The 26,449-nt window shown below is 35.9% G+C and overlaps 3 protein-coding genes across 5 annotated transcripts in view; 2 read left to right on the top strand and 1 right to left on the bottom strand.

The window, feature by feature from the left end:
- LOC127808711 (sulfated surface glycoprotein 185-like) overlaps positions 1–4,281 on the top strand; it is a 36,681-nt gene extending 32,400 nt beyond the window's left edge. For 2 of the 3 annotated variants that reach the window (XM_052347291.1, XM_052347290.1), the window contains one exon: positions 3,132–4,281. In XM_052347291.1, the coding sequence (XP_052203251.1) occupies positions 3,132–4,081 (950 nt within the window). In that variant the 3' untranslated portion in view covers positions 4,082–4,281. Of the gene's footprint in view, positions 1–2,052; positions 2,409–2,800; positions 2,883–3,131 lie in introns of those variants that run through there. The other variant, XM_052347292.1, reaches the window with a different exon arrangement.
- A 12,042-nt stretch (positions 4,282–16,323) lies between these two features.
- On the top strand, positions 16,324–18,745 carry LOC127808169 (pentatricopeptide repeat-containing protein At4g16390, chloroplastic). Its single transcript, XM_052346579.1, has one exon. It carries the CDS (start codon positions 16,422–16,424, stop codon positions 18,546–18,548), a length of 2,127 nt encoding a protein of 708 aa, XP_052202539.1. The 5' UTR covers positions 16,324–16,421; the 3' UTR covers positions 18,549–18,745.
- Positions 18,746–19,337: 592 nt separating this feature from the next.
- On the bottom strand, positions 19,338–24,190 carry LOC127808170 (microtubule-associated protein 70-5). The gene is made up of 11 exons (XM_052346580.1): positions 23,981–24,190; positions 22,228–22,313; positions 21,940–22,005; positions 21,679–21,849; positions 21,382–21,552; positions 21,153–21,308; positions 20,858–21,004; positions 20,652–20,723; positions 19,949–20,548; positions 19,715–19,863; positions 19,338–19,619 (listed from the first exon to the last, which is right to left on the bottom strand). Exons 1-11 carry the CDS (start codon positions 24,069–24,071, stop codon positions 19,601–19,603), a joined length of 1,728 nt encoding a protein of 575 aa, XP_052202540.1. The 5' UTR covers positions 24,072–24,190; the 3' UTR covers positions 19,338–19,600.
- Between the last annotated feature and the right edge of the window lie 2,259 nt (positions 24,191–26,449).

Raw genomic sequence — 26,449 nt, 5'->3', positions numbered from 1 at the left:
GCAAGGGCAGTACTGGGAGATTGGCCGAGGAAATGAACCACCATGGCCATCAACACTGAGGTGGTTTCATAGCCTCCCAAAAGAGAGTCCGAAAACAAAACTGACTTTTTCATCTTCAGATAATTAAGGAATCAACACCTAGAAGTATCTCAAGGAAGTCACCCCTTTTATTAGATTCTCCAACACCTCTCCTTCTTCTTTCCTCTATATATAATTGCTTTTACAGTGGAAGATATTCTACCTCTAGCCTGTAAAGATGCCATGAGAAAAAGTTGATCACATGTGCCTTCTTTTCGAAGTTATATTCTACTTCCAGGCAACTGCTGACGCCTCACCCCGCTGCTGCGGCAGCAGAGCCGCAGCAGCAGCAGCAGCATAAGCTGATGTTAATTTTGTTATTTATGTAAATACTCACGTCTCATGGATGACGATGGAAGTGGATTGGCATTTGTCGCCGCCTACTACTAATTTCCTTAGTTTGTTTTCGCTCTTCTTTCATTAACTAGTTATCTAGAGAACTCTTTCTATGTAAATTTGGTCATGGGTCTGAAATTAGTTGTTTCAATTCCATTTTTTGGTAGAATTAAAATCAAATCGTCTGTATATGCATGGTTCCAATTTTAATTCCAATTCCAGTTCCCAATAGTTCTAGTCAAGTTCATTGAAGGCATAAACTACTAAGACTTATGTCTAGGACCCCCAAGAAGGGAGCACTAAAATTAATAAGTAATTAAAATTTATTTTTTTATATTTTCAAATACAAAATTATTAATTTTATTTTATGATAATTTTCTTTAAATTCATGGTCTGTTTATTTTGTTATTTTATCTGAATAAAGAGCTCCCTCAAACTCCAATATTAAACAATGTATAGTGAAATATCATTTAGACAAAAAAGACCCCAAGCTTTCTAAATTTACATATCATTTTTCAATATTAGACAAAAAATCATGGAATGTAAACTAATAACACAACAGAAAAATAAAAAAAGATAAAAAGTGGCATTATTTTAAAAGAATAATTTGATAAAATAATTTTTTGGACTATGAAACTTTTGTTAAAGAAAAAAAAGTAAATCATTGAATTTTTAATTTGCAAAATCTATCTATAAATTCTTCACAATTTTTACGTTTTTTAATTTTTTTTTCTCTTATCTATATTGTCAAGTGAAAAGGATTTATTTTCTAAACTTGAATATAAAATTTTAATTAGTAATTTTGCATCTCAAAAAGCAAACACAGTAAAAATTAAATAATTTTTAATATTTATTTATATTATTAAATTTCCACTAAATTAACTCTTTCTGATTTCAATAGGAATCGATTTAATTAAAAAAAAAAAAAAAGAGAGTTGGATTTAATTTATATAAATCAAGTTATATGTATATTCTTTTAGGTTTTAAAGGAATCGGATATCACTTAGTTCACTTGCCATTTGAATTTATAATCCCCTCATCTTAATCTTAATCGAAATTATTTTCAAAAATATCAATTATTATACATTATATCATATGTTTTATATTTATTTAATTTATTTTTTAACAATTCGAACCGATTTCAATTTCGATTTTGAATTTTTGGAAATCACTTAAGTTTTCAATTTTGGTTTCAATTTTTGAACTGAAATTGAAAAGACGATTTTTATTTGATTTTTAAAAAAATAATTTTGATTCGAGTCACAGTTCAAAGTAAATCGTGATTAAGTCTATTTTTCCATAAATATCCTATATAAATTAAATTATTATCATGTTTATATAGTAGCTCTTGTAGTTGTAAATTAATTTGATTTAAGATATTATTTATGACTCATTTAACTTTTGAGGGACGAATCCTTTAACGAAGCTTCAGAGGGAAGGGGACGCCAACTGAAAGCAAAGGAAAGTGGAAGTGGAAGTGAAAGTGGATCGAAAGAAAGATGGGATTGGGATGATGAGTGAGTGTGTGTGTGTGTGTGTGATGAATAGAGGGCAGCACATGCAGACGTACGGGGCGGAGAGGACAGAGTATAGCAATGGAAATGCCAGCCCCACCCCCTTTATATCGACAACAAAATACAAAATTTAACCATCTCACCTCAATTTCAGCGCCCTCTATTAATTACTTACGTAGGTAAATCAGTGTGAAATGTAGCTTAGATTAGGACACCCCACGCTCCCTTTCCTCGTCCTCCCTACCCAACTGACTGATTGATTCCATTAAGCTAAGCCCAGCATCAATCCATCCATCCATCCATCTTTATATCAATCAATCGGAGCCTTTCCTTCCTTCTCTCACCTCTCACTCTTTAATTAGATACCTGTCCATCGTCCTCTTAACAACTATCAACAGCAGCAGCAGCCATTAACATTCATCTCCGGCTTGCTCCAGATCCAGCACGTAGTCCCTAATCTGCTCCGCTATGGCTGAGAAGGTACGTACGTACGTACGTTACCAACCTAGCTAATTGTGACATTCCTGTTCCCCGGCCGGCCTCGATCCATTTTCTACTTACGCTACGCAGCTGCAGCAGCAGCAGCTGCCTGTGTGTTTAATCCTTCTGCACTGCACTGCTTCACTTTCAACCACGCACATATATATTTGTATATGTTTGTAGGCTATATTTTTTCCCTTGGATCGGATCCATGTAATTAATTAATATGTACCAAAACCTTTACTTTTCTTCATCCATGCATCATGCAAATCTCTTTCTCCCTCTCCATTATTGCGCGCAACGCAATCTAATGTTTAATTTCTTTTCTTTTAATTCAATGCCCATCATCATCCTCATCATCGTCATCCGCACGTACGTGGTGTAACAAACAGGTTACGACAATGGTGGTGAAGGTTGACCTTCAGTGCCCCTGCTGCTACAGGGAGGTCAAGAAATTGCTCTGCAAATTCCCTCGTGAGTCACACGACCCTAATCTTAATTAATTTACCTCTTCTAGGATCTACTTGATCAAACCCAGAATATATAGAAATCACCATCATTCATCTCTATTAATTAATTAATTTACTATATATTTTTCTTCAAAAATTCGTAACCTTAAAATTATTTATTTATTCAGATAATAAACTGAGCTTTTTTTCTTTTCTGTGCGTGATGTGAAACCATTGGTTTTTGGTGGGCCTTTGCTTTGGGCCGGGATAAAAGAAATACGAAACCAGATCTTCGATGAGAAGCAAAATACGGTGACGATCACCGTCGTATGCTGCAGCCCCGAGAAGATTCGAGACAAGTTGTGCTGCAAGGGTGGCAAGACCATCAAGTGCATCCAGATCGTGGAGCCTAAGCCACCCAAAAAGCCCAAGGACTCTCCTCCTCCTCCTCCTCCCAAGGAAGACTCTCCGCCTCCACCGCCTCCCAAGGAAGATTGTCCACCTCCTCCTCCTCCTCCCAAGGAAGATTCTCCACCTCCACCGCCCCCTGGCGTGCCTGTCGCGGTATGTTGTGGGCCGTGTTATGAAGGGCGAGCAGGGGGGCCATGCTATCATGGGTATGGAAGAAGACCCGTGCCAGTCCTGATATCTACTCCTAACCCACCGGTGCCAGAATGCCCACCAGCTCATCAGATGGAGGCCCCCACAGGGCTATGTTGTGAGTCGTGTTATGAAGGACGAGCAGGGGGCCCATGCTATCATGGGTACGGAAGAAGACCCGTGCCCGTCCCGATATCTACTCCTCCTAACCCGTCGATGCCAGTATGCCCACCGGTTCATCAGAGGGGGGGGCCCCCGAGAGTATGTTGTGGGCCGTGTTCTGAAGGGCGAGCAGGGGGGCCATGCTATCATGGGTACGGAAGACTCGTGCCCGTCCCGGTACCTACTCCTAAACCATCGCCGCCAAAGGCTCCAAAAACCCCTCCGTCGCCACCTCAACCGGTGCCAGTATGCCCACCGATTCATCAGATGGGGGCTCCTGCAGGGATATGTTGTGGGTCGTGTTATGAAGGGCGAGCAGGGGGCCCATGCTATCATGGGTACGGAAGATCCGTGTCATGGTACGATGGCTATTATGGTTATGGTGGGGGGAGGGTGTGTCATGTGAGTCGTTGCGACGACTACTTCAGCGACGAAAATGCCACGGGCTGCACGATCATGTGATGGGAATGTGATGGAGGATAATTCCCAGTAGATTGGTTTGTTTGTAAGTTGGTTCGTTTTACATATGTTGGGCGTAGAAAAGAAAAAGAATCAATAATGTGGTTGGTAATAGTGGCAAAGTCTAATGTTGGTGGCATAGTATAGTCAGTGCTTTTGAAATTGCCGAATTGGGGTCACATATTGTTACTATAAATATATATATATATGAAGTCTTTCTTTATTAAATCTCGAGTTGTAATATTCTCTTTATTTTCTATGAATATTTTGATTAGATATGCATGCAACACAACTAAATAAGAGAATAATTATTATAAAATGGTCGTCTCATGCCTTATTAAGACCACAAGGTATTATTTTGTGCGACGTACAAATTTTTTTATAAAGAGATAATAGTGATATTTGGATTATATTTTTTGTAAATATTGTTAGTATTAATTTTTATTTTTTTTAGAATAAATTTTTATTTGAAATATATTATAGATTTAGTTAGTTTTATAGATTAGTATGAAATTTTTTTTGTTGTTTTATTCTTGTTATTTGATACTTTTTTACAATATATATTTTTTAAAATTTAAGTATTGTAATTGAATGATCTATTTCTTTTCTTTTCTTTTTTTGTAATATTTAAATTCGGTTTGCGAAAAATAAATAGAATACTTTTAATTGAAAAAGGCTTTAATAGACATAAAATGAACCTAATACAGTCATACTTATGTTTTTTTTTTTTTTTTTTTTTTTACAATTAGTTTTTAGTATAATAGCATTGTTGATTTAATTATGCACCATTAAATGTTTTCATAGTAAGTGGATGTGTATAATTAAAGTGTGACTATTGGCATGTCTTTTATTGATAAAGATTGAAGTTTAAAAGTATATTTTGTTTGAATGGTGAGAAATTGAAACTATCATAAATTATATTTAAATGGTAAGAAATTGTAAATATCATAAACAATAAGAAATACCATATATTTTTGTTACTCACTATGAACACTTAGGCAATTATAAAACATATAAATAAGATATGAAGCCTAACTAAGTAATCTTCTAATTTACTAATTGAATTGAAAATTTTAATTTTAGGTAGAAATTTTAAAAAAGATGCGAATTGTATTAATATATAACTTGTGGGTGTAACCGTCATATATTTAAATATTTAGACCCGTACAAATAATACAACTGTTATAATATCTGGCCTAATTGTAAACAGTTATCACTAAGGCATCATTATTGCCATTATATCCACCATCCCAACCACACATAGATTTTTCATCATAAAAGTTTTAAATAATAATAGACTAACAAAAATTTTAGATAATGATTTGTAATAGAAGAATATGTAGTTTGGTATATATTTATTAAAAATACATAATAAAACTTACAATTAAACTAAATTTGTAGTCACATGTCATTAAATTACAAAACATTTCTCATAAAAGTTATTGTTGTTGTCTGTATACAACAATGAATTTAGTTAACTAGAAATGTCGTCGTCAAGCCACTTGAATCTACAAAAATAAGAAAATAATCAGAGGATGCGAAGAGATCCCCGTGCAAATATTTCGATACTTAAGTCAAACACTAAATATGATAAAAGAAATTGTATTGAAATCAATATCAAAGATCTTATACATTTTCAAGGATGAGTGTTTGTTTATTTATACAGAAATATGGAGTGATATAAAGTGTAACAGAATTAAGATTCTTGTAAATAACGCTTATCTTGATTAATTATAGTTTAGTTGAGACTATAATTGTTATAGAAGATATATATCTTTTATAGATGATATTTATCTTGATTAATCCTAATTTGACTGAGAGTAAGATTGTTATGGATGGCGTCAACTATCTCTTATGGATGACGTTTATCCCAATATTCTAAAATTAGAATTCTTTATGAATAATTAATTATCTTCCCAGAGAAATTTTTGAATATCAAAATTATCTTATCTGCACGTTTATATAGGACCCCATGCGTGACACCCCGTCCCCACTACCGGGTGTCACCGTAACGTCAGTAGGTCCCGCTTCGGTGGCCGGCTATGCCCTAACGACAAGGGGGATACGTAGGCACCCTGAGTGGGGTCCAGGCTTCGTCACCTCCGGCCATCGAGAACTCGAGGTCTAAGACTCATTTGCAGCGGAAGAACACTCGAGTCTCGAATCTAACCTACGCCTTATGAACAGATTAATAAACTGCAATTAAGGTATAATGTAATTTACTCACACAAAGTACTCATTAAAAGTAATAAGTCCAACTGGGAAATACAAGCAACGTTCAACACAACCACAAAATAATAACATGACAGACACAAGTTACTAGGTTGCTTTCCCATCATGGGTTGCCATTCTCATCATTCAGTTGGCCTTCGGCATACACCGCCTTCCCTTTTTCGGACCCCGAGCTATCTGTGTGGTTAGTGGGAAGGGTGAGTCCTAAGACTTAGTAAAGGTAATATGCAATGCAATAAATTATTCAACATGACATCATAGATAAATATGAAGTGCAACATGCATGCAAACCTGTCCACCGTACCTATCTCAGGCTCTAGGTGGCCCCTAGTGGTCTCATCTATGACCCCGTCCTAGGACCCTCACGGTCAACAATCTACTGCCCCATGCCTAGTCACTTCTTCAATATCTTATGCAAGTCATAATAAAAGAAATTTACACGCAGAACATATTAAACCCTTACCTCAAGATACGTGCCGCCTGATAGTTTGTACCGTTGACGTACTCAAAATCCCTATATGTATAACAAAATTAATTAAATAAATACGTGACAACCATTTTATTGAAATCCTCCCATAAATATAATTAAATTATTTTACTAGGTTAATTTACTAACTAACGAGCTTATCAAGTTAACTAGTTTAACTATAAATTAGTTTTGAAATTAATATACCTCACTGTCGAAAATTCCTTTCCAAGCTCTCAGCCACCTTTCCTGCTTCCCTTACTTCATGTCTTCCATTTAACTTTCATTTTCACCTATTTATAGCCTCAGCTGCCCCTTGTTTCCTCATCCAAATCCATGGTCTCATCCATTGTTTTATCTTCACAAGACACAAGATTAATTATGCCTCTGCAAAACATCATCATTTTATTCCTTTAATTTCCTAGGCAATCATTTGGTAATCCATCATTCATTTCCCCTCAAGTTCCAAGAGTACTTACAACTCCACACATATATGAATATTATATTTTAATTATAACTATCACTTAGTTACAACTCCATATATACATTTATAATTCTATCATCATAGCCAAGCCTTGGCCTTCACGCCTATCTCACATACACTTCACACACATAAATACATATATTATATGTTGGAACCTAACATTCACTCATTTACTAATATATATAATTTGCATATATAATTTATTAAAATCATTATAAATTCTTCAATTAAATTATTAATCCCACTTTATGCATTGCATGCTTGCAATTATATCCTCAAATTTTAAATTAATAATCATTGAGATGCTTAAAACTAAAAATTAATAACTCCAAATTACTCAACAAGGTCGATTTCGCCCATGTGCCTACACGGGATCTTTCTTCCACCCGAAAATACTTCAAGGTTGCCTCACTGGCAAAACCGAACCATCCCTAAAGTCCCTTCAGCTTCCCGAAAGCCCCCCTACGATCATTTGGTACCAACATCCATTCAAGCTTATACACAAATTATTTATTTTTGATTTGACTGTTTCCAGCATCATTAGTCTCATCTTGAGATGCTCACCAATCTCATGCCCTCTTCCCTGGACATCCAAGTCCCAAGGCATTTCCTGCCGTCGATTCAGCGATTTATTAATTTTTCTCAAAATCGCACATAACTCAATAAATCACCTTAAAATCCATAAACTAATTATTTCCAAAATCAGGGATGTTACACCCTGCATATGGGAAATTTATGCCTTTTAGCCCAAAATATCATTTTAGGCTTTTGGGATTTTAATAGGCCTTTGTTTATAACACAACAATTGCTCCCCACTCTTTTATTTGAGTTTCCCAAATAGAAGAGTAAACTATGTCGTAGCTTGCCTTTATTTCTAATGATAAATTAATTTTTGAGTTCTTGATTTTGGATCATTTGCACGCAAATGACCCCCAAACATCTTAACAGTCTTTAATATTCATGTGTGTTCAGGGCAAGTCCTTCATCCGTCGACGCAAGTGACTCCCAAACATCTTAATGATTGTTGTGTGTGTTCGAGGTGAGTCTTATATGTCTACTAACTCCCGAACATCTTAACAGACTTCAACATCTGCGTGTGTTCGAGATGAGTCATTTGTCCATTAACGCAATCGACCCCCAAATATCCTAACAGTTGTTGCGTGTGTCCGAGGCGAATCTTATTCATCTACTGACCCCCGAACATTTTAACGGACTTCAAAATCCACGAGTGTTCGGGATTGAGTCTTTCATCTATTGACGCTTTCAACCCCCAAACATCTCAAAGGTCTTCAACATCCGCATGTGTTTGAGGTAAATCTTTTATCCATCGACGCAAGCAACCCCCAAACATCTTAACGATCTTCTTAAAACAACTTTTGTCGCGGCTCCTCATTTTTGTGTGTATATACTTGTTGAAATTGTGGGCGACGTTTGCAATTAGAAAGAATATCAATATTTTGTTTCCACGGTTCGGCGTGACGCCTACATCTATAATTAAATAATATTTATATTTTATTTTCGCAATACGGTATAATGCTTGCGTTTGTACTCAGAGAGAATACCCATATTTTATTTTTGCGATTCAACATAACCCATGCGTCCGCAATTAGAAAGAATAATCGTATTTTATTTTTACAATTTGGCGTAATCCCTATGTTTGCGCTCAGAAAGAATATTTTGTTTTAACGGTTCGACATAATGTCTACATTTGCAATTAAAAAATAATAATATTTTATTTTCGCAGTTCGACATAACGCATATGCCCACAATCAGAGAGTATTTCCATATTTAGTTTTTGCAATTCAGCATAGAGTCTACATTTGCAATTTGAAAGAATATCAATATTTTGTTTTCACAGTTCGACATAGTGACTACGTCCGCAATTCGAAAGAATATAAATATTTTATTTTTGTAATTCTACATAACGCCTACGTCCGCAATCGGAATGAGTATTTTATTTTCGTGATTCAGCGTAACGCCTATGTTCATAATCAAATGGAGTAATTTGTTTTTGTGATTTGATATAACATCTACATTCGCATGTGTTCAAGGTGAGTCATTCGTCTGTTGATGTTATTAAGCCCTAAACATTTTAACAGAATTAATTAAAATTCGAATCTATCGTTGGAGCGTGAAAAATTAATTAAATATGAAATAAGTAGATGGAAAAAAGCTCCCAGCCCAGACCTATAACGAGTATTTGTGTGGAGCCTAAAGCCGTTCCGAGAGTTCAGTTATTTGAGGCCTTAAAGCAACTCCAATGTTGGACACTAAATCCAGCGCCAATTTGATATCTAACAGTGGTTTACACCAAAATTTTTAATATCAAATTGGTGTTGTCTCCAATGTGTAATACCAAATTGGTGTAAAAGAAAATTTTTAACAAAAATTATATAAATAAATATTTAATAAATATTAATTTATTTATTTAACTTAGTATAATATAATTAAAAATAATTAGTCACATTTTATAAAAAAAATTAAAACTTACTCTCATAATTTTTTAAATTTTTTTTCAAAATATGTTATTCTAATTAATTTTTTTACTAAATTTTTAATTAATTATTTTCGCCTAACTTTTATCAAACTAATTGTTTATCCACCTAATTATTTATCTATCTCATTTTTCAACTAATATTTTAAATCAAAGAAACTATTTTTCCCATAAATATTTTTTTCACTTAATATTTCAACTAATTTTCTTATCTTCTTTTATCCACATATTTTTTTCCCATTTATTTCACAACTAACTTTAGTACATAACACTAACCTTTCATTAAGTTTTAAACGGTAGTTTAGAATTAAGAATAAAAAACATTTTATTTTTAAGCTATATTGTTGTTGTTTTTATTTTAAGCTTTTTTTTTATTTTCATCATGTATTTTCAATTTAAGTTAATGAAAATGTTATTTTTTTTATTATATTATTAAATTTTTGCATTAAGAATATTTTTTTCTATTAAGTAATTATTAAAATAAAAAAAAATCATATACATAAACCAAAAATAGTTCATTTTATATTAACATGGTATTTATAAAATATATTAAATATTTTAAAATATATTTAATATTATACTCATTTTATAAATCTTAATAAAATATTTTCATTGGTATATATTTTTTATAATAATTTAATTTATATTTTCAATTATTAATCAAAATATATAAATATAATAAAAGTGATAAAAGATATAAAGGAAATAAGTTGTTTTGAAGTTATAAAAGAGATAAAATTGGAAATAAAATAAAAAAGAAAGTTTAGTTTTTTTTTTGTTAACGCACCATCACGAACGCCCCTCGCCCCACGATTTCAACATGAGAGGTAAATTAAGAAACCCAGCAAGCAAGTTTCAACCTCTAACACAACTACAAACATGAGGGCGTCAAGCATTTTTTATTTTTCAGAGTCGTTTCTTGTCTATTGAACTATCTCTTAGGCAGGGCTCGAACACGGAACCTAAGGGCCTAAAGAGCAACACCCCGATGGTTCTTCCTTTGTCAGTTAATTTACGTCTTGGGACAAGAAAATTTGGTTTTGATGAATACTATAACACCAAATTGATGCTATACTATTCACTCAACACCAAATTTAAGTATTGAAAATTGTGCTAAACACATTTTGCTAAATTCATTAGAGAGTTTCATGCGCCAATTTGAAGTTAGCGCTATAAATGCCACGTTCTTTGCATTGTTTTAAAAATCAGAACGGACCAGCTAGTCGAACCAGTTTAACTGGTAATTGGTGGCCTATCCAGTCCAATTTAATTTAAAAGGTCAAATCTTCTTTAACCCAGTCAAAATCGGTTGGATCGGTGAATCGGAAATTGGATTGACCCCAATTTTTTTCACCCTTCATTTATTTTTAAAATTTTAATTATTAATTAATTCTATAATAATATATATAACAATTATATATAAAATATTAATTGTATATTAGTTAATAATAATATTTTTCATAATAATATATAAAATATATATATGACATCATTCGGTCGAACCATTCCAATTTAATCAGTCGGACCAAGTGACTCGGGACTCAATTAATAGACTGATTTGATGTCCCATCTCTTAGAAACCAACTGAAACGTGTCCAGATTTGCCGGGGGCCGAAGTACAGTTGAGGGGACTCCGTTTGTCGCCGGAAAAGGGCCCCGTCGGCTTGCCGCCATTGAAGTCACGACCCTCGTGGATCTTCTCGCCCACGGCCCCTGTAACGTCGCCGGCACTCGTCGCCCGCAGCCCATGGCGCTGTCGCCGCCACCCACCGTCCGCGGTGCTTGCGCCATCGCCTCCTTCGCCTTCTGCCCATATATATAGCGATTCTCCAATCGATCACAATTCAAACACAACAATAAATAAGGGGAATAAGCTTTAACCAGAGCGACATTAAAGGAGCTTTCGCTGCGGCCGTGTTCTTCATCGTCGCTGCTTGCCGCGGCCATCGTTCGCTGTCGAAATGCCATTGCCGTCGACCATTTCCGTTTTTCTTTCTGTTCGGCCGTCTGTCCCTCACCGTCGGATTCGGCCGCCGTTCGAACCGACGTCGTCGACCGTCGGTCTTCACAAAGTCAGATTGCACTCTGTGTTCATGAATCGGTCTCCACCGGCGCAATTTCAGACTCCTGAGAGCTACCAGGTCTCCCGAAGATCGCCTCTTCTGGTTTTGGTTCTCGTCTTTCCTGATCTACCAAGTCGATCTTCCAAAATATTAATTCTGGGCTCCGCGCTCTTCGTCGCATTTTGTTGATCGTTGTTGCTCCAGCCTCCGTTCTTCTCCTAGATTGCTGCTTCCGATTTCTTTTTCTTCTTTTCAAGAATGCTGCACATGGAGACTTTCTTCCAGGCTTCCCAGAAGCTTTTCTTATTATGATATGATGATATTATATATATATATATATATATAAAATACCAATTCTGCCAAGCTTCCCAGCTTCCACGAGAAACTTCTCTCACAACATATGTATATATATATGATTTCCTTTTCAATTATTTTTTTATATAAAACAATAATTTAAAAACAAAATAATCGTGGGTGTAAAAATATTAAATGAAAGAGTGTACCATTAATGAGGTTATTTCATTCGTGTATTGTCTTTCTTTTTTTTTTTTTCTAATTGATTTGATGCAACTTAAGATTGTGTGAAGGCATTGTAGTATTTATAGATTTTTTGAACCTTTTTTATAGGTGATATCAATTGTTGTTTCCTGAATACAACAATGAATTTAATTGACTAAAAGCGTCGTTGTCAAACTACTTGAATCTATAAAAATAATATAACAATCAAAGGGGACAAAGAGATTCCGCGTAAACATTTCGATATTTAAATTAGACACTGAATATGATAAAATAAATAATATTGAAATCAGTATTAGAGATCATATATCTTTTCAAGGATGAGTGCATGTTTATTTATAGAGAAATATGAAATAATCTAAAGTGTTACATAATTAAGATTCTTGTAGATAATGCTTATCTTGATTAATTATAGTTTGATTGATACTAGAATTATTATAAATGATATTTATCTTGATTAATTTTAATTTGGCTAGGCCTAAGATTGTTATGGATGGCATCTATTTATTATGGATGTCGTTGATTCTAATATTCTAAAATCATTTTAGAATTACAATTCTTTATAGATAACTAATTATCTTTTTGGAGAAATTTTTAGATATTAAAGTTATCTTGTTTGCGTGTTTATGTGGGACCCTTGTGTATGAAAAATTTATGCCCTTCAGCCTAAAATATCGTTTTAGGCTCTTAGACTTTTAATGAGTCTTTATTTATGACACAACAGTTGTAATACTCTATCTTATATAATTTATTTAATCTGAGTAGATTAATTTTTTTTTTTTTATTCATCTTCATTGTTCTAGTCCAAGTCCACTTTGTCCTTTATTTTTTATTTTAAAATATTTGAAATTTTCAAGTAATGCTAGAAATTCAATAATATTTTAATTAAAAAAAATTTAAGTAAAAAAATTGAGTTTAATAAATAAAGAAAAAAATTACCTCAAACCTCCAAGTTCCTAAAGCTCATATATTTTGTTTTTTTTTAACCTGCAAAATTAGTAATATACATTCTTAAAAAAAATTATTCATATCATAAGTTTTTTTTATAAAATCTCGAGAAAAATATATTGATATTTTTTTAACTTGTTGGAAGTTGTAGTTTAATTTTAGTTTTTCATTTGGTTCATAATATTTCAAGTTAGTATAGTTTCCCAATCCTTCCTTGGGATGCCTTCCCTTGTGGGGGTCTTTGTCGCTCGGTCTCACGATATTTCCCAATTCTTCTTTTAAATTATAATGATTGACTTTTATTTTGAACACAAATTTTTCCTATTAAGTTTTAGAAGTTAATTAGCAAAAGTGTTTAGTAATCTTTCTGCTTCTTTGTTGAAGAGCACAAATGTTGTATCTTTAATATTGTCAGCCACTTTAAAATGTATTTTGTGTTTGAAACGTCACGATTAATTTATTTTATTATTAATTTTATTTTAAAAAATAGTTTAATAAAAAAATTAACTTAATTTCCTTTTCCTTTTATCTGATCAATGAATATTTGCATTATTTATTGAACCCATTGCATATGTATGCACCATTATTGGATATCAATTTCTTGCTACAAATAATGCATGGAATATAACACCATCCAAAAAATATTTCAACATCCATTATTTTTCCTTGGACTATGAAGGTATATACCTAATAATAAAGATAATAATAAAATTATAATTATTTTAAATGATATTTTGAATCCCAGCAATTAACTTGCCTGTTTCATCCACAAATTTAATATATTATGTTTAATAATTTTTTTACATGTTCTTCAGTAGTTAATTGATGTATAGGTTTACAAAGAAAATTTACAAAGTGTTACTTGGATGTATAGGTTTCAAGTGGAATAAAAAATTATTAGACTTAATAATATTATTAGATTAGGTTAGATAGGTTTAATGTATAGATCTAGCTACATTCAAAGAAGGTACATATAGTTAATTGATACAATAAATAATTTAAAAGTTTAAAAATTTAGAAATTACCACAAAATTTGAAAAATGAAATATTCATCAAAGAAGATGTTAGATTCATCCTAGATTGGATAGATTCAATGTATGCACCTACCTACATTCAAAGAATATACATATAGTTAATTAATAAAATAATAATGATTAAATTATAAATAATTTAACATTTTAAAAATATAAAAATCACCATAGAATTAGAAAAATAACTTACTTTAATAATAATAAATATTTATGAATACGAAGTATTACTTGAATGTGTAAAGTTTAAGTAGAATAAAAAATTATTAGGCTTAATAATAATATTATTATATTAGATAGATTCCTACTTATATTCAAGGAATGTACTTATAGTTAATTAATAAAATAATAATTATTAATTACAAATAATTTAAAAAGTTAAAAATTTAGAAATCACTACAAAATTAGAAAAATAAAATACTCATCAAAAAAGATTTACTCGGATGAATATAAAATATTATTTGGATGCGTAAAGTTTAAATAAAATAAAAAAATTATTAGATTTAATAATATTATTAAATTAGATTAGATAGGTTGAATATATACATCTAGTTATATAGTTAATTAATAAAATAAATAATTTACAAATTTAAAAAAAATCACCATAAAATTAAGAAAATAAAATATTCATAAAAAAATATTAAATTCAGCCTTAATATTCTCACGATGGGTCATATAATTGCTTGACAGGTAAGGAAAGGTAAGGGGCTGTTCTCTTTCCCGTTTTCGGGCCATTTTCTGTTTTCAGTTTTTGAAAACACCGAAAATGCGTTCTCTTTGTTATTTTTCAAAACGCATTTTCGAAAACAACTAAAAATTTTGTTAAGAAAACTCAAAACAACATTTTGTTGTTTTGGGCGTTTTCAGTGAAAATACACTGAAAACACAAAACAAATGGAAAACGCAGAAAACAACCCCTCGCACCCCCCCCGTTCTCACACGGACAGACCCACTGCCTCCTTCTCTCTCTCTCTCCCCTCCTTTCTTCTCTCCATTCTCCTCTCCTCTTCTGGCCATCGACAGCCATCGCCATCGCCGTCGACCTTCGATTCCACCACCACCGTGACCAACACCTCCCAACGCCACCGCGACCAATACCGCAACCACCATCACCGACTTAGCCCCCCACAGCCACCGCAACCAGCACCCCTCTCCGCCATGGCGACCGCGACCAGCACCCCCCTCCGCTATCACGACCGCAACCAGCACCCCCCTCCGCCATGGCGACCGCGCCCCCACCCCCCTCCGCCACCGTGACCAGCACCCCCACCGCCACAGCCACCGCGAATAGCGCCCCCCCCCCCCCACACACACACAGAAAACCCTAGATGAAGAAGATGGTTGCAGTTCCTGATTTGATTTTTTTTGTTATTTAATTTTATTTATTTATTAAACTGAATATGTGATGTTTTGTTTGTATTAATTTTTTTAAATGATATTTCTAAGGTTATTGATTTTTTTATTTTATTTTATTTTATAATTTAAAGTATTTGAATCAAATTTATAATTTATTAATAAATATTTATTATTTATTTTAAATTAAATTTATTAAATAAAATATCATTATAACAAAAAAAAAATCGTTTTTAAAATTTCTAAGCAAACGCGTTTTCTAGTTTTCTGTTTTGAGAAATAATTTTTCAGAATGACAAAAAGAACGCATTTTCAAAAATTTCAAAATAGACACTCAAAACACAAAACTCAAAATGAATTCAAAACTCAAAACACAAAACTAAAACACAAAGAGAACACCACCTAATTGATTGGCTTTTAAATTAAGCCTCTAGGAGGGAGGAATAATATATATATGCTTCAAATAATACAAGAAAAAATTTGGGCCGCTCTAAATTCAAGCTGGGTTCGGCCCATAAAAATACATTTTTGTCCAGAGAAGACCCTCACACTCACACATCTGCTGATCTGAAGGGCCTTTAGGAAGTGCAAGGCCATTATGGTAAATTCGGGTTCTCATCACCATAGCATTTGCCTAATGCGGCAATGCCTGCCTTTAAACCCTCTTTGTCCGCCGTGCCTGTGCTGGTGTGGGAACCAACCAGCGGACCCAAAATCACCCCAGCGCGAGCCAGCTAGAGGAGAGCTGAGCAGAGGGTAATGGCTCGCAGTCTCTGTTCTTCCCCGTCTTCTCTCTCGCATGACCACCATCTCTTCTGCAACCCTATCTCTCCTCCATGGCCACCCAAGCGCACCCCTTTTCGTTCCCCCTTCCCTCTTAAACACTTCCCTTGCCCGCTGTCTCTTCACTCACCCACCTGTCTCCAATTCTTGCGTGTTTCCATTCAGGACCCAATTTCTTCAGAGACCCAGAAACCCAGTTCGTCCCAAGTCCCTAATTCTGAGTTCCCAGACGAAAATACCACTTCATCTAAAAGCTACATATGGGTCAATCCCAAAAGCCCCAGAGCTTCGCGGCTTCGCCGGCAGTCTTACGATGCTAGGTACGCTTTTCTTGTTGGGATGTCGGAATCTTTAAATTCATGTAACCCGACTGAGGAGGATGTTTTTGGTATATTGTTCGGCTTGGGTGACAAGATTGTGGAGCAAGACGCTGTCATTGTTCTCAATAACATGTCCAACCCTGAAACGGCACCTATAGCGCTCAAGTATTTTCAGCAGAAACTGAAATTGAGTAAAGAAGTCATTCTTTATAATGTCACGTTGAAGGTGTTTAGGAAGTGTAAAGATTTGGATAGAGCACAGAAGCTGTTCGACGAAATGCTGCAGAGAGGGGTCAAACCGGACAATGTTACATTTTCAACTATAATTAGCTGCGCTAGGTTGTCTTCTTTGCCAGAGAAGGCTGTCGAGTGGTATGAGAAGATGCCTTCCTATGGCTGTGAACCTGATGATGTTAATAGTGCAGTGATGATTGATGCCTATGGCCGGGCTGGTAATATCGATATGGCTTTGAGCTTGTATGACCGCGCCAGAGCAGAAAGGTGGCGCATCGATGCTTTAACATTCTCAACTTTGATTAAGATATATGGAATGTCTGGTAATTTTGATGGGTGCTTGAATGTATATGAGGAGATGAAAGCATTAGGCATTAAACCAAACTTGGTTGTATACAATACATTGCTGGATGCCATGGGAAGAGCCAAGAGACCTTGGCAAGCCAAGTCTGTTTACAAGGAGATGATAAACAATGGGTTTACACCCAATTGGGCAACCTATGCTGCACTACTTCGGGCCTTTGGCAGAGCCCGTTATGGAGAAGACGGCCTCAATGTGTACAGAGAGATGAAGGGAAAGGGGATGGAGTTGAACGTTACCCTCTATAATACCCTTTTAGCCATGTGTGCTGATGTGGGGTACATTGATGAAGCTGTAGAAATTTTTGAGGATATGAAGAAATCTGAGACTTGCAAACCCGATAGTTGGACGTACTCTTCATTGATTACCATATATTCTTGTAGTGGGAAAGTCTCAGAAGCGGAGGCCACATTGAACGAGATGATTGGAGCGGGTTTTGAGCCTAATATTTTTGTCCTGACGTCACTCATTCAGTGCTACGGAAAAGCCAACCAAACGGACGATGTTATTAGGACATTTAACCGGCTTTCGAACCTTGGCATAACTCCTGATGATCGCTTCTGCTGTTGTCTTCTTAATGTGATGACTCAGACACCAAACGAAGACCTTGGTAAGCTGGCTATCTGCATTGGAAAGGCTAACTCAAAGCTCGGTTATGTGGTGAAGCTCATTGTGGAGGGGGAAAATATAGATGGGGAGATCTTCAAAAGGGAAGCTCACGAACTCTTTAACACAATTAGTACTGATGTTAAAAAAGCTTTCTGCAATTGCTTAATTGATCTGTGTGTTAATCTCAACATGTTGGAACGAGCTTGTGAATTGTTAGACCTGGGGCTGACTCTTGAGATATACACAGATATACAATCAAAGTCTCCAACGCAGTGGTCATTACACTTGAAGAGTCTCTCTCTTGGGGCTGCCCTGACTGCATTACATGTTTGGATGAATGACTTGTCCAAGGCGCTGGAGAACGGTGAGGAACTTCCTTGTCTGCTTGGAATAAATACTGGTCATGGGAAACACAAATATTCGGACAAGGGCTTGGCAGTAGTGTTTGAGTCACATCTGAAGGAACTAGATGCTCCATTCCATGAGGATCCTGACAAGGTTGGCTGGTTTCTGACTACTAAGGTTGCAGCTGAATCGTGGTTGGAGTCTAGACGCTCCAGCGAGGTTGTCGCTGCTTAGTTGCCACATCCTTATTAAGGGTTTCATCTTTCAAAAGTAGCTGTCGATTTTGACATGAGATCTCTAGAAATGGTACAAGATGCTCCGGAATTTTCCTTTCATATATGTTTGCACTTGTCTCTAGCTCTTGTGATACAGAAATTATTTGTACTAACATATGTGAAAAAGGTCATCTAACTTGGCCAATTGTTGTGAAAGATGGTGCACCAAGACGTAGTTAATGGACGAAAAAAAAAATCCTGTTTGGATGAATAATTTGCCAAGGTTTAGGCGACAAGAATTGTGGCCCCTACAGGTAAAAATAGTGATTGAGCGTTTATGGTCTATGAATTGGTGCTGGAGAAGTAGATTTAAAGGTCTAAAGCTGACTAACTTGAATGCAAGTTCTTTGTTAGAGTCCAATTGATGATAAAGGAGGACACCACCTCACCAATCTGATTGAATTGATTATGTTTCAAGTCAAACAACTTTATATATTAACAATCTCAGCTAGTTGCATGCACAATGGGGAACTCCTCACTTTGTCGTCATCTCCAAATGATGAGCAGTAAGATTAGTAGAGTTTTGACCATTGCTGGAGGAGAAGTTGAGTTCGAGGCATCAACTACTACAGTCGAAGCGCCCCGCCCCCCCGGAGGGTGGTCAAGCTCGAATCTGGGGGGGTGTACTACTATCTCCTCCCACGGGAAGGGTTGACGATGAGAGTTGCAGAGGCCGGGCAGGGAAGATTGTGGCAACTGGCAACCAATATTCCCCATTGAAAAAATTTCCATATCCAACATTGTTTGGCAATGAACAGTTAGCACAGCAGTTCACACAGGCAAACCAATCAAACGTCATATTGAATATCATTATCTGAATCTCAAGCAGAGAATGAATCTGATAAACATCAGCCTAAGGATGTTACAATATCATTTCCCCAATTTCCCATAAAATAAGAACATTATTTCAACTCTCTGGCATCATTCAAATGTTATTTACACTGAAAGAATCACAAGATGAAGTTCCACTCATTTCCATTCCGTTCACACTTTATCCGACCAAAGGTATCTTCAGTATGCTCTTGTAACCCTGGTACGGTATCAACACCATTTAAAAATGTCAATTGCTAACAAAAATAATTGGTGGCGCAAGAGATGGCCGTAAAAGATAAAGAATTTATAGACCTTTTTGAAGAGTTCATATTTCTGATATTTTTGTTGTCATCCACCTTAGCTGACATTGATTCCTTCTCCTTTAATGCTGCTTCTCTCTTTATTTTCTTAGTCTCTACTTCAATTGACTTTGTCAAAGTTTCTACCTTCTTCGTGAGTGTCTGCAAATAAAAGTAGCACACATATTTAATAATTTTCAGAGGGGGGCCGGTGGAAGAAACTAAAAGGCAGCTGTTGATGCTTTACCTTGATTTCTTCATCTTTAGCAGTCAGAGTATTGTCTTTTACCTCACAAAACTTCCTCAAAGTGATGACATCTTTCTGAAGTCTGTCGTACAAAAATCCCGACACCAGATCATTACAATTACTCCCTTTGTTATGCGAATCTCCATTGCCCTCACTTTTTGTTTCAACTTCCCCTGAAACTGCGGTCTCATTGTCCTTCAAATTACTAGCATCCGCTAAGGTGTTCTCATTCATCTCCTTGTTCTCTTTCCCAGCACCGTCAACAACCTTACTTCTAGATGCCCATAAACTTTTTCTCAGCAAATTTTCCCCGGAGCCATGTTTCTTTTTGGAGCCGTTCACTTGTTTCAGTTCTCTAGTAGCATCTGATGTTCCATTTTCTACATTTGGCTGCTGCAGAGGAGAGCTTTCGCTGATGGTGGAAGATCTTGGCTGTGATGCAGATCTCTTCCTTAGACCAGTGTTGCTTGATAAGAACCCAAAGATATTATTGGATTTTTCAGGTTTTGGAGACACACAAAATGCATTAGAACTGGTGCCGAAACTTGACACATTCTTTAAACCTTCTTCCACTGTTTTCAGCCTCAGTTTTAGTTTGTCCTGAAGCATAATTTTTATCGTGCGGATAAATTTCTAATTAACAGGGCAGAAGCAACTAGTACTCTACAGTATCCAAACAGAACATAAAAGTTCAATTCTTTACCTTGAGTTGTGCTTCAGCTTTGGCTGTCCTCTCTGCTATTACTAATCTGTCTCTTATTCGTTGAATCTCTGCCTACAACAGTACGAAATTACAAGTCAAGAGCATGCTGACCAGATTGTTTCCATTTTCCACATTTAACTTTTTTTTTTTCTTGAATTGAGACTATGAGAGAAGAAGGGAGTTTACAAGATCACCAGGCTACATACCTGCAACAACTTTCTCTCTTCCAGCCATTGCTTGACAGGCATAACTTTGTCATTCTCATCCTTCCACTCATTAGCCACCACAGTTGCAACTCGGTTTGCTGAAACCTTAATCCTTGCCAGCTCCCTTTCCAGCATCCTCTTCTCCTCCTGGAACATTGTGCATTAGCAGGGTCATGTTTCTATTAGCATACAACCCCATCCATACAGCAAAAATCACAAGCCTAGTACACCTAGCAAATAATAGCTTTTCAGAACTAAATCAGCAATATTGCTAGAGATAAACGTAAGTCTTTACGTGTAGTTCAGAAATCTGTCGCTTGTAGTCACGTACAGCATTGGCAGCTGCACCGCCAGCTAGAATAACCTCCTCAAGTTCTTTAATTGTTTGGATAAGCTTTTCAACTTCTAAAATCTTTTGTCGATTGGTTTTCTCAAGGATTTTGTTTTCCTCCTGCATGTTATACATTGTGCAAGTTAACGGGAAGTTCTCAATTCAGCACAGAGAAATCTAGTTGAAATCATACCAGACAAATTTCAATCTGCCTCTTCAGCTCGAAATTATGGTTTTGAACCTCTTCCACTATTAAAGCTCTCTCTAGAGCACTTCTCAAAATCTTCTCCGCTTCGATCAGAGCAGCTTCTTTGGATTTGGTGAGCCGCTCCAAGGCCTTTTTATCTTCTTGTAGTCCTGCGATCTGAGAGGGATGATAAGGGAAACAGTGAATAGTGTGAAAAAAATAGGGAAAAAAAAGCAAAAAAAACGAGCAACTTAATATGCCTTTAATCCTTGGAAAGAAAATTTCTAGCTTTCATTTCTGTACCTCACTTTTATACATCTTTAGGTCAGCTTCAAGTGGAGCAATGACAGATCCAATAGGAAGGGCATCATCGTCCTTTTGATTTGCATGCACCCTTCTAAGAGTTGCTTCTGCAGCATATTGTGCAGCCAATGCTTCTTTTTTCTCGTTTGTTAATTTCTTGATTTCAAGATTCTGCATCTCTCAGATTTTTAACAAATTTGAGTTTAATTTTCTGGTTAGGTTTAGCTGTGGCTTAAGAGACCAGGAAAGTCAATGACATACCTTTTGTTCAAGAAGACTTTCAGTCAACCTCAGCTTTTCATCCAATTTACTAGATTCACTTGTGAGCTGTAAAAGAAAATATACATATATATATATATATGTATCTATGTTTTAGTAAAATACTGTGGAGCCATATAGAGGTAACCATTCCTCGGACCTTGCAAATAATATGCTTATGAATTTAATAAATAATTTTCCTCTCTTGAATCTGTGACATAACAATCATACAGCTTTGTATGCACTGATAAAAATGTCCACGAAAGTTGTATGTAAAATGCCATTCGTTACCTCTTCTAGCCTTAGCCTTGTGGGCTTCAGTTGATTTTTCAATGCTTTGATTTCACTTTGAGCAACTCCCAACTCCCTCTCCTTCTCTGAAATACGGTTTCCAAATTATCACAGAGAGATGCTGAAGCAGTTAGTATTCAAATTTTCTAAAATAAATGCTATTAATTCTTGAAACATAAAATGTTAGAACTTGTTTAATTATAAACTTAAAAGATATTAAACAGACCCTTTTAACTTCTTTCTCCCTTTTCAGAATTTACTTGTACAATTCTACATCACTTTCACTTGAATTTTGGAAACAAAGGGTGTCAAAACATGCTTAGGGCCTAGGCTAGCAGTACCATCCTTAGGGTTGGGGGGGGGGGGGGGGTATTTGTCCACCTGTTCACTGGTTGAATTGCTGGTTCATATATGAGATATAATAAATTAACAATATAATTATTCACCACTGTTCATGTTATAAGAGCACCAATTAAAATAACATAAAAGCATGAAGCACTAATTAAATGATCAAATTTCATCACTGCAAAACTAACTAAACACATAAAAAGAAAATTAACTAAGATGTTCAAATCTCATCCTCATCGTCACAATACATGCAAATAAAGTTTGAACTCATTGTTTTCCTGGGTGTTTCAACTTTCAATTTCCCCATTTTTGTTTTCCTGAGTTGATTTACCACTCTATTAAAGAAAAAAATCTTTAAAAATTGTGGGGGTTTATTTAGTACCTTTTAATAAAAGTTAAAATTGGACTATTGATTTAGTTTTACGGGTTTTGACTGTTTATTCTTTGATCATCTCCGGCCTTCTGCTTGAACCAGTAATAGTATGATGACTAATAGTTCACTTCACGGTCCAACTGGCAATTGGGTCTGGTTTTAATAACTTCGTACCATCTGATGACAGAATCAGTATTGAATACAACATTTCTCATCTATGACAGGCCATCCTCTTTATGCTATTAAACATCCGGCTGTTCACCAAAAGCTTCTATCACAAGCCTGTTTCGTCCCTTCACTACAATCAATATCACGAGCGTGAGAACAAACACGGCCTCAATAGGATTTAGAGTAGAAGGAGACTTCTTTCTTATAGCTTGGCCTCTGGCCACGTTCTGTTCCCCTATTTATTTCTGTCAGATTTATTAGATTCGATGCTTTATTTTTAACGAAGAATTACATGTCTCCATCAGAGCTCCTACCGTCATGCGGTCCTAAACTACACTAAGAATGGTAAGTCTATATCCAGAAGGCCGGGCCATGGAATTGCAGAGAGAATATCAAGTGTGGATTGCCCATGGAAGCTGGGATTGGGAAGACCGAAATCAATGGGAAATGTATGTGTGGTCTTTTTAAGAAGTCTATCTCATCAATAGCGTCCACTCATTTGCTTATTACAGTGAACTAAAATGGGTATAGCAAAGAGTGTATCTCCTCTTGAACTGAGCACTATTGGTAAAACAAAGAGTGTCTCGTCGGATGTATCAAAATCAAAAATACATGGTAGAAACAATACAAGCAGCCGAATCCAGAAAGAATACCAATGTTAATTTAAATGCTAATAGTAGAGTTGCAACACTAGTGCTCTTGCAATACGTGTCAACTGAACATTTGGGAGAGATGGAGAAACTCAAAAAGTAAATGAAGCCATATGATCCAAAGCAGTGATGATAGTAGTAGTCGTTGAAACCCACCACTGGCACAAGTTACTTAGGCAACCACCAAAGCAAAGAGAGAGAGAGAGAGAGAGACCTTTCAGTTGGTTCTGCAACCGATTGAGCTCTAAGACCAGAGGGTCTGGGTGAGGAAGAGGAAGAAGGTCGTCTCCACCAAGTACCTCCATTCCCAGCCTTCAATTGGGTTTCGGAATTAGAGCTTGCAAATGCAAAGAAGACAAATGCCAGCTACAATGAGACGGACCCATACAGGGGAGGTGGGGGGGGTTTTAAGGGGGTAATATAAGAGGTGGGGGGTGGCCGGGTGGGTATGGGTTTTGAGAGAGAGAGTGAAAGAGACTCCATTTTCCAAGGAAATTGACCGCAAAGAGATGATGGCCTTCCCCTGCTATGAAGCAAAATTGAAAACCAGCCGGCCCAGCCGGCTAAACAGCCTCCCTAATTCCCTTCCCCTCAACACTAACCGTTGCATCTTTTTTTAATCTTGGGATGCCTCCTTTGTGGGAGTTTCGTGGTGGTTCGGTCTTATAATTTTTAATAAAATAAATAAATCAGCCCGTTTGCGGCTCCCTGTTGATTATTGGGACAACCTTAGGAAATTTTTTTTATATATATATTTATCTGCTTAATTAAGTTATTCAACTCTGTGATGAAGGTTAACATTATCTCTCACTTTTTCTCTCTCAAGTTTAAAAGAAAAATGAAAAAAGAAAAAAAATGAAATCCCATCCTTCAGAAGACCATCAGATTCTTCTTCTAATTAAGTATGTAACTTGGAGTAGAAAAGTGTATCAGTACAGTAGTACTGTGACTGATAAGTTAGGGAGCAACTGTTGGTTGGGTTTTTCTTATGCTTAATTAAAACCTTCTAAGGTAAGCCTAATAAGTAGTATGTGGTGTTTCTTTCCGGGTATAATTGCACAAGAGTAACAAATAAATAAAGTTGATGGAAACCCGCTTTTTGGGGGGATAACAATTCAGTTGCTTGAGCGCTAATTTCTCCTAAAACAAAGGTTAGTGCCCGGGTTGGGAGGGAGGCTTGGAGCTATTCAAACAGAGTTGGGATTGAAACTAAGAAAAAGAAAATTCAGATAATTTTGATGACTGTAAACTGAAAGTGCCTTCAACTTAATACTGAAGTGGCTTCGAAGTACAAAAACAAAAAAACAGAAAGAGCAAAGAAACCCTTCCCCGCCATCTCATCTCGTCTTTGCTTGTAAGCACATTTGATGGCCCAAATACAGGACAAGATAGCATAGGAAATTAACCCCCGCTATGCCCATGCTAAGCACACCTTGCCAAATGGCGCTAAGTTCAGAAGCATCTCCAACGAGGAAGGGAAGGTTAGAACACGCAACAGCCCTCCTCCTCCACCAACAACACCCCTCCCTCATATATTATACAAATTAACAAGAGGACAAAACCCAAAAGAGCATTAATGATAATCAAATGGGTTCTTGATTGATCAGGATGTGGGGTTCTTGATTATTATTAGCTAATCCTTAAGAGTGGCATACCCACTAACTCCATTTTGATAGAGACGCGAATGTTGTGGCTACTGGCTAGCGGGGATTTTGGCCAATATGTGTCTCTCCTTGGTTTGAGTAGGTAACCAGAGATTAACAAGTTGCTCCATCTCTCACCCTACCTGCCTCTCTGGGTCTTCTTTGGCTTGGGTTGGGGGGGCCATGTTTGCATCCAACTATGTCAACAACAAACAAGGATGATTCTCAATCCTATGATTTGGTTAAGGAACTTAAGAAAAGAGAAAAATATTAATCCAAGCGGCTTTAATTAATTAGCTTATATACCTCAGGATTCAGGGTCCAAAATGAAATCATCCCATCGGATCGAGTAGACCAAAGTGTCTAAACCCATAGCTAGCTGGATAAAGCCTAAAGGCAGTCTCTGTTTTTCAGTTATTTTTGTTTAATTAATTAATTAATCTCTCCCTCTCTCTCTTACAGACCATGCACCTAACCATGAAAATGATAACATAGTAAAGTTGGCACTCATCAGTGTTCTGAAATTTTATCAACTTAGTAGTAGGAGTAGGAGTGGGAGTGGCTTCACCATGAATACAAACAGCACTCTCCATCCAAACTATATCTGTAAACGCTCAAATTGGTGAAGATGTTTTTATGTTGAGGTTGAACTTTTATTCTAATTATCATTATCATCATTACTGCTGCAACACACAAGTGCACCTAGTCTGCCCACTAATTGATCTAGATAGCTAGATAGCACTCTTTAATTTATTTATTTTTTTGTTTATATTCTAAATTAAGACAATAATTATTAAACGAGGACTGGGTTGTTATATATATATATATTTAATAAGATATATACTGCTATATGTGGGGGCAAAAGTACAAATGAAAGAGACTGAATATGTGGTTTCATTTATCCTTTTGGGTTTGATTTGGGTTTGAATGAAACAACTGAGCCGAGCCCATTGTATTGACTGGATCACCATCGCCCTCAGCCCAAACGGCCCAACATCCATAAAGGCTCCCGCGGCCCACCCTGTATTAATCTTTTACTT

This window comes from Diospyros lotus, chromosome 8 (assembly GCF_014633365.1).
Source record: "Diospyros lotus cultivar Yz01 chromosome 8, ASM1463336v1, whole genome shotgun sequence".
NCBI lineage: Eukaryota > Viridiplantae > Streptophyta > Magnoliopsida > Ericales > Ebenaceae > Diospyros > Diospyros lotus.
This window is presented reverse-complemented; position numbering and strand designations above follow the sequence as displayed.